Genomic DNA, 12,202 nt, shown 5'->3' on the forward strand with positions numbered 1-12,202 from the left:
AGTACCCATGTCTAAAAACTACAGCTCCTGACTTGCCAATTATTTCTGTGAATAAAGCTTTATAAGAACACACACACAAAAAGGAGATAAAAAAGTAAAGCTATTATATTTCTAAACTTCTCAATATAGGGATTAGGTAGGATGCTCCCTATTGTTACAAGGGGAATCTCCTAGTTATTGTTTGAAAAAAATTTAAAAATCACAACCCTTTAGTATCACTGGGCAATGAGCGACATGTCCTTGGGTTTTTAAGATGTTTATCTGAAAATATGTATTATGCAATCTTCCAACAAGAATTTATAACTAAGTATGCCTTCTAATACATTTGGATTTTATATTTATATATACCAACCCCTAGTCTCAAAATAGTGATTAAGGAGCTATAATCCTGGGCAGCCCGGGTGGCTCAGTGGTTTAGCACCACCTTCAGCCCAGGGTGTGATCCTGGAGACCCAGGATTGAGTCCCACATCGGGCTCCCTACATGGAGCCTGCCTCTCCCTCCGCCTGTGTCTGTGCCTCCCTCTCTCTCTCTTTCTCTCTCTCTCTCTCTCTCTGTCTCTCATGAATAAATAAATAAAATCTTTAAAAAAAAAAAAAGGAGCTATAATCCTTAGAAAAGTATCCTATCAGTTCAGCCACATCTTCGTTGTGTACTTGAGCTATCCTAATAAACGATTAATGGCATTAAGCAATAGCTACCCTCAAGGTATCAGCTCTGTACAAAATCTAAACCAATGACATAAAAATATCTAATAAATTTTCAGTAGCTGACCCAACATCAAGTTTCAAATCAACTCTAAGTCAAATACACACATGTCCACTTTAATTTTATTGTCACTACAATGAAAACTTGCACAACCTCCTCTCTGGGTTTGGGTGTCTTCAAAGACTTCACATCAGCAAACATTAAAAATTAAAAGACAGCACTAATGACAAGTTTGACTCTGGCTATCCCTGGCTTGCATCCTGGTTACTTCAAAAATGCTTTTTCTCATGTCAGCAGGACAGCCTTCTATCCATACATCACTTCTCTAAACTCCAGTTAAGCACTGGAAACCATATTCAATGAAACATTCCTTATTCCAGAAACTCACATTCTTTCCAACTTTGAATAGCTGCAAATTTTTTTGGTCATTCTATATTCAAGATTAGCCAGGGTATAATTCTTCTACTGATCTCAGCTCATATAACTACATGTTTCAACCTCAAAATAGTATTCATACATATAAATGATAGCAATTCTCAATAAGCATTTAATAAAATCAGTATCTAATATCTTCTGAAAGGAAGGACAATTTTAATCAAACTTTTCTTTAAAGAATTCTAGAAAACACTGATATGTCAGTATCATACAATGAACATAATTGAGTACTTTCACCTATGGGCTCTACTCTTGCCTAATCAGCTTTATCTGCTTCCATTCATACAATGCAGAGCATACTCTTCACCTCCCTGCCCCGTCTTCTCCAAAATATCTCCTATGTTGACTTTATTTTTTTAAGATTTTATTTATTCATCTTAGAAAGAGACAGTGAAAGCAGGGGAGGGGCAGACAGAGAAAGAACCTGAAGCAGACTCTGCACTAAGCATGGAGCCCAACGCAGGGTTCAATCCCACAACTGCAAGTCCATGACCTGGCTGGAACCAAGAGTCGGATGTTCAACCAACGGAGCCACCTAATGCCCCTATGCTGACTCTTTTAAAAGTAAACTTTACACCCAATGTGGAGCTCAGACTCACAAGTCCAAGATCAACAGTCGCATGCTCTACAACTGAGTCAGCCAGGTGCCCCCAAAATATCTCCTATACTACTCTCTTTCTTCAAACTCACAGATATGTTGGTTCACATCCTACCTGACTTATAAATGCATTCTGAACAGAAACAGGACACGGTAGCAACATATTACAAACTCAGGACAGGAATAACTCTGGTCTCACTGCTAATCCACATAAAGAAACAAAACTGAACGTGAGTTGTTCATTTTCAATTCCTCTGCTTTTTAAATTATTTCTGCTATATTTAGTCCGGGTCCTTAAATTTTTTTTCCACTCAGTAATATTATTTTTCCACTTTGAGTTAACTTTGGAGGAGAAAGATTTTTTTTAAGATTTTATTTATTTATTCATGAGAGGCACAGAGAGAGAGAGAGAGAGAGAGAGAGGCAGAGATACAGGCAGAGGGAGAAGCAGGCTCCATGCAGGAGCCTGACGTGGGACTCAATCCTAAGACTCCAGGATCACACCCAGAGCCAAAGGCAGGCGCTAAACCACTGAGCCACCCAGGGATCCCCTGAGAAACATTTTTTAAATGTGAAGAGCTTATAAAGCAGTTTTCAATGTATAACTTCCATTTATAAATTCTAAAGACAGCATAGCATCCACCTGAAACAAAATCTTTTCCCTTAAAAGCAATCACTAGTAAAGCACTTACCTGGTGTCAAATCCTCGAACAATTGCACCCATCGACTTTGCTGCACCTGCAGAAGCAAGCCCAGCAACACCACCACCAACTATCAGAATCTAGGGGGGAAAAGGCAGAACGGAATGTTTTAATTAAAGTTCGTCATCAACTAATTATGAAAAACCATCAGCTAATAACAATCAGCGAGTGGTACACTGAGTGCTACACGATTAATTCAGTAATACATCAGGTGGTGCTGATAGTGGTGATCAGCCCTCAAATATACTGAGTGGCTAGATAACGCTTTAACTGAACCACCACTATTTTTAAAAATGTATCAAAGGAACAACTGCTGGCAAAGGCCCACAGCCTTCACTCAAAACAGTCAGACAACCAACATCTCCATGTGGAAGCCACATACAGCATGATGAGCAGTACATATAGGTTAAAGATTACCAGGTCTTCTCCAGTGTATAAAAGCTACCTGTACTGAAATAAATTCCCAGTGTAGCATTCTAGCTACCTCTCCCCTCTCAGAGGTTAAGGTTTCTCTATGTTCATAAAATATCAAAATAAGTTTCTTTTTTTTTTTTCAAAATAAGTTTCAAAGATGGGTACAACTTTGCCGAAATATCTACCCTATATTTAGAGTTCAAATGCTTCTGAAAGAATAGCAGGTGACCAACTACGGAATTGTGAACCAACATGAATGAACTGCACCCAAAATCCAAAGCAATCTAACAAATCTCCCTAACCATGGAAGGGTCAGAGCCAAGAAAACCAAAGGATTCCTCAGAAACAAGAGTCTCCCCGCCTTCTAAGAAACACAATAAGGGCAGTGTTGTCTCTAGTCTGGAATGGGCCTTCCAGAGAAAAGTTCTATTATACTTCCCAGTCAATTAAGGCAACTCCTTGTTGCTGTGTAAAAAAAAGAAAAAGCCACCCACAGAAACAGTGAAGCTTATAAATTCCCACCTACCCATCATGCCCACATCTCCTTCTGCCTCTTTAAGAAGCCTAGTCAAACCATGCTCTGGTGGCCCCTAAGCAGTGTTTCAGAGCTCATGTGAATTGACCTTGATGGTGATTGTTTGGGGGCCAAAGGGTGGGGGGAGGAGGGTTACTCCACAGGAAAGGGGACAAGGAGGGACCAAGAGGGCTCTGGGCTCCAACGCACCAACCCCACTCCACGCTATGAGAATGTGAAATAAAAATAAAATAAGTAAAAATCACAGGACTAGACCAAGTTATCCTGAAGCAAGAAATAACAACAAAAACCCATAATTTAAAAGACATAATTGCACAATAATAAAGCCATGTAGATCTTACAACAGGAATTTATTCTTTCTCTGCAGCATGGGAAGAAAAAGAGGGATTAAAGGTCAGTCAAATCTTGACTTGCCTACCAACTAGTTCCGGGTGACCCTGAGCAAGCTGCTTAGGATCTATAATAAAGCAAAGCCTCCCACATGGCAGTTAAATTAAATGTTGGAATCTAAAGCACTGATTGCTAACTGGCACACCAAAGACTTAAGAAACAGGGGAAAGGCATGGGAAAGGAATGACCTTTAGGAATGTTCTTAATCACCAGGGTGCCTGGGTGGCTCAGTTAGTTAAGTGTCCAACTCTTGATTCCCTTAAATGTCATGATCTCAGAGTCATGAGATTGAGCCCTGTGTCAGTCTCTGCACTCAGCAGGGAGTCTGCTTAAAATTTTCTCTTGCCGGGATGCCTGGGTGGCCCAGTGGTTGAGCGTCTGCCTTTGGCTCAGGTTGTGATCCCAGGGTCCCAGGATCAAGTCTCACATTGGGCTCCCCAGCAGGCAACTTGCTTCTCCCTCTGTCTCTGCCCCTCTCTCTGTCTCTCTCATGAATAAACAAAATCTTAAAAAATAAAAAATCTCTCACCCTTTCCCCCTGACCCTTCTCCCACTCACACATATACTCTGTCTCAATCTCTCAATAAATCAATAAATAAAATCTTAGGGGGAAAAAAAAAAGGAATGTTCTTAATTTCCAGTCATTTAATCTATTCCTTGGCTCTGCCTCCCCATCTCAGTTAAGGGCACTAACTGTGCACACAATTGTTCAAGCCAAAACAGAGAGGTCATCTTGAGGCTTCCCTTTGCACACGTTTCCACCTCCAATCCATTAGCAAGTACTCTTGGTGTTAACCCCCAAAGACCTCCCAATCCATCTCCTTCTATACAGCTCTATTGCCACTCCCTTCCCAGGGCACTATTTCCACAATCAATTCCAAATAGATCTTGCTTTCACTCTTCCCCCTACTATCCATTCTCCCACAGAACTTCCAGATGATTTTTTTAAATCTTCATGAGCTACTAGTAAATATGTATATAAATTAGTCTCTGTCCCCTGTTCCTAAGTGAGAAAAGCACTAGGAACATTTTTTATTCTATTATCTGGTCTTTGACCCCAGTTCATGACAAAAAAGTTCCTAAATCCCTTGGAATCTCAAGGATCATAGCAGTATCTTTTGTTCTACTGAGCTGACTCTTGGTGGGCTCCCTGGATGACAGCTGATCCAGAAAATCTAAGGTTAGCAGCTAAGAATTTTTAGCCCCACCTCCCATTCTCCAGAGAGAAGGGAGGGAAAAGTTGTGCCCCTATGATGAAGCCCCTTTGAAAATCCCAAAAGTACAGGGCTTGAAGAGCTTCCAGGTTGGTGAATGCATGGAGGTATGAGGAGAGTGGTATGTCCAAAGAGGGCATGGAAGCTCCACGTCCCTTCCCACATACCCTGCCTCAGGCATTTCTTCCATCTGTATGATCATCTGTATCCTTTATCATATCCTTCTATAACAGACCAGTAAACAGGGAGAAAACTATTTTCCTGAGTTCTGTGAGCAGTTCCAGCAAATTAACTGACCCCAAGGAAGGGGTCCTGAGAATGTCTGAATGATTTATAGTCAATCTGCAGAAGCACAGGTAACAACCTGGACTTGCGATTGGCATGTGAAGGGGCGAGGAGGACAGTCCTGGGACTGAGCCCTTCACCTGTAGATCTGACACAATCTCCAGGTAGACAGTGTTAGAATCGAGTTAAGTTAGAATGTAGGACACCCCACTGGTGTCACAGAATTGCATGGTGTGGAGAAACCCCCACACATTTGATTACCAGAAGTGTCAAAAGTGAAGTGTTCTACATCAAAGTAAAGGAGAGACATGAGCAAAAATGAGTTTTTCCAAACAATTCTGAATCAGATACTTCCCTCATCTGTAAGAGTATCTGAGCAAGACCTGAAAGAGAAGCCCAACATCATCCAGCCCCAACCTACCTTTCTACCACCAGATTACTCTCTATCTCTTTCACCACACTCCAGACCAATCGCCTTTTTTTATTCTTCTCCTTCTCATCTCAGCACTTCATATGTGCTCTTCCCTTTCCCTGGAATCCTAAATACCTGGTTTCTTTCTTGCCATCCTTTAGGCCTCGGCTCAAATATCAAAGGAGATTTCCCATTGCCACAGTGAAAGCAGCTTGTTCCCAGGACTCACTACCCCATCATCCTGTTCATTTCTTATATTTTTTTTAAAGATTTTATTTATTTATTCATGAGAGACACACACAGAGAGAGGCAGAGACACAGGCAGAGGGAGAAGCAGGCTCCATGCAGGGAGCCCGACATGGGACTCCATCCCGGGTCTCCAGGATCAGGCCCTGGGCTGAAGGCGGCACTAAACTGCTGAGCCACCCGGGCTGCCCTGAAACTTACACTCTTGTAGGGGCCTCAAACAAATAAATATATGAGATTACTTTAAACATAAAAGAAATGAGTGTAAATTTCACATGGCAGGGATCTTGTTTACCTTATTCATTCAATAGCTCTCAGGACAGTACCTGACATATTGCAAGCCATCAAATGACGGACTGGTAGCTCATTCTAGACAAGTAAGAACCCTCCATATTTATAGGAAACCCAAATAAAATATTATTCGATCTACCTTGATAGTTACCATGAAACTATTTCTGACATGTAACCACAGTCCCTTAAGCTGCAATTTAAATGTTCAGTAAAGCCAGTCTCTTTTCGACCTTCTAAAGAATGATTGATTCTCCTTCCTTTAAGCCTCTTGGTTTCTGTTTCACTTTTTAATCTCGTATATATTCAATGTTCCTCTCAGTTTCCGCATACTTGAGGAAAGAGTCTAACCGAAACTGAGTAGCAGATTTGTTCATCAAAGCATTCAGCCAGTTTAAAAACAGCATTCAGTTTCTGGCCATCATGCATGCCAGACCTATCCTTATGAACCTGACAAAGAAGTCAAATGTAATCACTCCAGAGGCACCTGACTGGCTCAGTCGAAGAGCAGGGGGCTCTTGGTCTCCAGGTCATGAGTTCGAGCCCCACGTTGGATGTATAGATTACTTGAATAAATAAGTAAATAAACTCAAAAAAATAATAATCACTGCACATAGCACATCTCTGTGCCTCCCGTTGCTAAATGTACTTGCTATACAACCTGGCCTCCACTTAAACCACTTGCCATCTTCCTCACCTGGCCCGTTCTTAAAGCAATATATCACTAGATTCCTCAAAGCTGTCAATATCTTTTTTTTTTCATTTTTTTTTCTAGATTTATTTCATATGAGTTTATATAACAAAGTACTTAAGAACTGGAAGCACTGAGTAAACCTTAAACCTGTACCTACAGACATACTCTTCAGTCTTATTTCCTATCCCCAGACAATGTGCTTATATTATCATTTAATGTATGTAGAGTTGAAGGATTACAATGTAATCTATTTTTTCACCTAGCCACCCCCACCTCTCATGGACTGCTCCTCTCTGCTTTCAATCTTGATTAAAGAAACCACACCCTTTCCCTCTGCCAAGTACCTGAATTATGCCACCCCCCGCCCCCCTCCACTCTTAACCCTTTTTTTTTTTTTTTTTGAAAGTGAAAAAACTAAGACAGTCTTTTTCTATGAACGAAATGTCACAGTTGGGAAATCAAGAGTTTGCTAAACTAAGACAATCTTTCCTCTGAATCAAGTGTCACAACATTAGAAGTGGAAATCAAGAATTTACTGAATGGTATTTTGAAACTTTTTTAAAAAATTAGTAATAAACACACTAAACAGAATAAGTTACCCAAAACCCCTTTGAAAATTCAAGCTAGTAAGTCAAAATCAAAAACAAAAACCTAGAACTTCCAGAAATGCCCAAATTCCTGTTGTCAAGCAATCATAAGCAGCTCTGAGGCTCCACGAAATATTTGTATGTGCCAGAGGGTTATCAGCGTGAAGTTAACACAGAACAAAACTTCTTAAATAACTGTATTTTAGTACTTACTACACATACCCTCACCTTTAATTAAGTCATACTATGAAGAAACATTAAAAGTCTCACCTACCTTAGCTGGAGGAACTTTTCCAGCAGCTGTGATCTGACCAGTAAAAAACCGCCCAAAATGATTTGCTGCTAGGACAACAGCTTTATAACTGAAAAAGTAAATAAATATTTCCATAAAATGGAAGATTTTAGACTCATATTAAGTCACAAATTAAACTTTCATAGTCAAAAAATAATCGCTAACATTGTATAGTACCTACTACATGTCAAAAACCGTTCTCAGTACCACATGTATACCCGCTCCTTTAACCACCCCAACAATCTCATGGAAAGGTACAGTTATTGCTTCATTTCACAGGTGAGTACACAGAGATGAAGAGACTTGAGAGTCACTTGGCTAGCAAATGACAGAACCCAAAGCCTAACCACAGCATCCTGCCACCAGAGGCACGCTCTCTCACCCATGATGCTCCCTGGCCTCTTCACAGAAAAATACTGCACAAGGTGAGTTGGGGTGAAAAATGCTAACAATGGTTTACATTGGGTGCTGAAACCACAGATATTTCAAACTTTCTGTTTTACTTCATTATACTGTTCAAATTTTCTTTGAGGATTATGCACTGTTCATATAACAGGACAAAACTTCAAAATGAAAAAAAATCAGATTTAGCTATATGCTTGTACCTCATAAAATTCCACCCTCAGAACAAAAAACCCTTCATTTGATCACTAATGGTTGAAAGCATGGGATTCTGAGACAGAGTACCTTCAGTGCAGGTCCCAATTCTAGCTTTGTGACCTTACATACATTTCTGTAACTGTCTGACCCTTGGTGCCCTCATCTATAAGAGCATCTGTCTATTAGTGTCGTTATGAGGACTACATGAAATAATGCAGGTAAAGAGCTTAGCACAAAGCCTTCAACAGTAACTGCTTGGTAAATATTAGTGTTTTTGGCTAAAGAAACTCTCTGTGCAACAAAAACTAGTAAAATATACAATCTTTCCACAATCAGATATTTTCAACATATTAGACTAATTTCATTTTCAGAACATTTTATACTTAAAAGGCACTTCTGTACACTCTCATGGGATAACATACATAGAATTAAAATCGTAATGCAACTATGTAATAAGATCTACCTGCTAGCTGACAATAAAACATTTCCCTGATTCTATTTTTTATAAAATAATACCTGATACAATAATTGATGCAAAAGCATAAAATGGCAACCACTATTACTTTAAATTAAGTCATATTACAGCAGGTAAACAGTATTATAGAGATCACATTACGTGTTGGTCTTATTTCTGAATCCAAGTGATAGAAATTTTCAGAAAGCAAACATAATAAAGATTCAAAGGCCATGTAAGAAACTGGAATTAATAGTTTAAAAGATTCAGTTACTATACTGAAAAAATAACAAAAATGATACAGATTACACAGGAAATGTACATGAAAATGCTGGTGGTGGGCAAAAGTGTTAACAGTTTGTCCTTTTTTGATAAGAGCAAAAAAGCTCAGAATGAACATCAGCAAACTGAAGGAGTGGTTCTTCACTGTAATATGGCCATGTGTGTGAGTTAGATAATGATTTATCACATATTGTGTGGATAAGTAGCTAGAAGATTCACCTCAAACAGTACTCTACACATCTATCAGCTCAGGATATAAGAGAGTGATTCTTTAAATTGTGCCCCACGGATCCCCAAAGGCTCAAATATCAGCCAACTCTGGAGCCATTCTGGGTCGGCTAGGGGATAAACATGTTTCTGGACACCCCTCCATCCCCCAATTCAAGCAAGGCCACTCTGCTCTTATTAGATTTGTTTATATTGCCTCATAATATTTCATTTCTACAAAAGATTCTACAGTTAGAAGCCACTGATCTAAAGCCACTGGCTTTGACAACCTTTCATACATGTGCATTTCACAAGACAAAATCAACAGCACTATTAAAAGATTACACTGTACACTTTCTATAGAAAATTTTTAAGTCCCACAATACATAATGTAACTTTTCTACAAACTAAATAATATGGCAAAAATTTTGTCCTCTGGTATATACTTTGTATTACAAAAAATATCTGAATCAATCATTTGCCATATTATAATAAGGATAACAAAATATGTTTTTAACCTGTCCATTTTGTTTTCTGCTTTTCTATCAAAAATGAACACTTGAAACCCAAAGTAGAATCTATTTGCTCTATTGGCCTATTTGATATGCTACACCTCAGATAGAAAACCTTCAGTTCACGTGTCAGGTTGTAGAAGACTCTATTCAAATTAGTCTCTCAAACACTGATTATTTAAATTATTTTGATTTGTTGGTGCCTCGTTCATATTAGCAAATTGTCACTACCAATAGCTTTCATGCTTAAAATCTAATTCAACCAGTCTCTTGTAGAAGAGTTTATTTCATAAGCATCACCAATTTCCAGATTTTTCCCACTGGCTAGGCAGTCAGCAATACACTACACTCATAGAGCTATTCCCATCCCTACCCAGGGCAGGCATGATTCCTCAGCCAGAGCCACATTCCTCGAGCAGAATGCACCTTAGTCTCCTCTCAACACAGGGCTCCAGCCAGTGTACTGGGAATGCACGAGTGGCGGACAAAGATAAGACATATTAGCCCTCAGTTAGCAATATGGGTTTTTTTTTTAAGATTTTATTTATTTATTCATGAGAGATACAGAGAGGCAGACACACAGGCAGAGAGAGAAACAGGCTTGCTGCCGGGAGCCCGACATGAGACTTGAACTCCCAGATCCAGAACTCCAGGATCATGCCCTGAGCCAGAGGCAGACGCTCAACCACTGAGCCACCCAGGCGTCCCACAGTATGGGTTTTGACACCTGATGAAACTCCCTCAAGCCCAGACATTTTCCCTATTCATTAAATATCATGAATTTACCTAAGCGTGCTCACTTCGGCAGCACATATACTGAATTTACCTAAGCAACCTAATTAAAATGGTAAATGCTAATATGCATATGCTGGGTTGAACCATATGAAACTGCCAATACCCAACCATCTTTTACTTGTAAAAAAAAATTTGTGGTAACTAAACTTACTGTGGTAATCATTTCACAATAAACTAACATATTGAATTAATATGTTTATGTCTTAAACATATAGAATGTTACAAGTCAATCATATCTCAAAAAAACTTGAAAAATAGCCATTCCACCTAATATACCTGTATACACACATATCCACACATATATGCGAGAGTGTATTCCTCAAATAATTTCACAACCATTTGCTCTAATGGAAGGCAATAATGCTTCTACTCATGAAGACTAAAAATGAATGTAGAAGAGACTGCAATATGAAGAATTACTTCCTATAACTAAGAAACAGTAAGATGAGCCTTAAAAAATAAGCACACTCTTGGGGCACAAGGGTGGCTCAGTGGTTGGGCGTCTGCCTTTCGCTCCGGTCATGATCCCAGGGTTCTGGGATCAAGTCCCACATCAGGCTTCCCACAGGGAGCCTGCTTCTCCCTCTGCCTATGTCTTTGCCTCCTCTCTCTGTCTCATGAATAAATAAAAATCTTAAAAAAAAAAAAATAAGCACACTCTCAAAAAGCAGCAATCTCCAACAATTATTACAAGTAAAATCACTGTCAGAAGAGCCACAATGAGCAAATTTCTAGAGTACCATTGTGCTTTTGTTCAACTGAAATGGAAAAGAATCAACATACCCAGCAATGTTGGCCATGGAGCTTAGTGCATCATATCCCTGAGCAATTGTGACTCTTGGAACCTGGTCCATTGCCAAAACTGTAGTTTTTCTTTTAGAAAGTTTATTTAGCAAGTCTGGATTTTGGGCAGGGTAAATAAAGCTAATCAGTGTTCCCGATGTCTTTAAAAGGTCGGCTTCATGAACACCTAATGTTGGATTAACCATGGGGGCTCGCACCTAGAGGAAAAAAAGTCACATTGGTGATTAAAAATATAAATACCTTTATCATATTTTTAAGTAAACAAGGACAATTTAAATAATACGCCATGATGGAAATAACACTCCGGAAGTAATCTTTCAGCAATAAATTTCTGACTAAATTCCTAAACAAGGTAAGCAGCACAAATATCTTTGCCATCTGTCCTCTGACTGATGACCTATGAACTGGTCTGAGCAGAGAGCGTGCTATTATTCTGGTAAGATTAATATATTAGGATAAACATGCAGGGAGTTTTTGTCGTGTGTCCAAAGATTCAATTCTTGCAAATTTTGGCAAGCACCAACATTTGGAGCAGAAAGAAGTTAAGAACATTTTAACCGAGGCACCTGGGTGGCTCAGTAGATGAGTGTCAGCCTTTGGCTCAGGGCATGATCTTGGGGTTCTGGGACCAAGTCCTGCATCCAGCTCCCCACAGAGAGCCTGCTTTTCTCTCTGCCTATGTCTCTGCCTCTCTCTGTGTCTCTCATGAATAAATAAAATCTTTAAAAATAAGAAAATAAAAATAAATA

The 12,202-nt window shown here is 39.4% G+C and overlaps 1 protein-coding gene across 5 annotated transcripts in view; it reads right to left on the minus strand.

Annotated features, from left to right (window-relative positions):
* NNT (nicotinamide nucleotide transhydrogenase) overlaps positions 1-12,202 on the minus strand; it is a 94,301-nt gene that overhangs the window by 69,889 nt on the left and 12,210 nt on the right. For all 5 annotated transcript variants that reach the window (XM_072824670.1, XM_072824673.1, XM_072824669.1 and 2 more), the window contains 3 exons: positions 11,433-11,650; positions 7,782-7,869; positions 2,434-2,522 (listed from right to left, as the gene is read on the minus strand). In XM_072824670.1, the coding sequence (XP_072680771.1) occupies positions 2,434-2,522; positions 7,782-7,869; positions 11,433-11,650 (395 nt within the window). The remainder of the gene's footprint in view (positions 1-2,433; positions 2,523-7,781; positions 7,870-11,432; positions 11,651-12,202) is intronic.

This window comes from Canis lupus, chromosome 4, assembly GCF_048164855.1.
Source record: "Canis lupus baileyi chromosome 4, mCanLup2.hap1, whole genome shotgun sequence".
In the NCBI taxonomy this organism is placed as follows: Eukaryota; Metazoa; Chordata; class Mammalia; order Carnivora; family Canidae; genus Canis; species Canis lupus.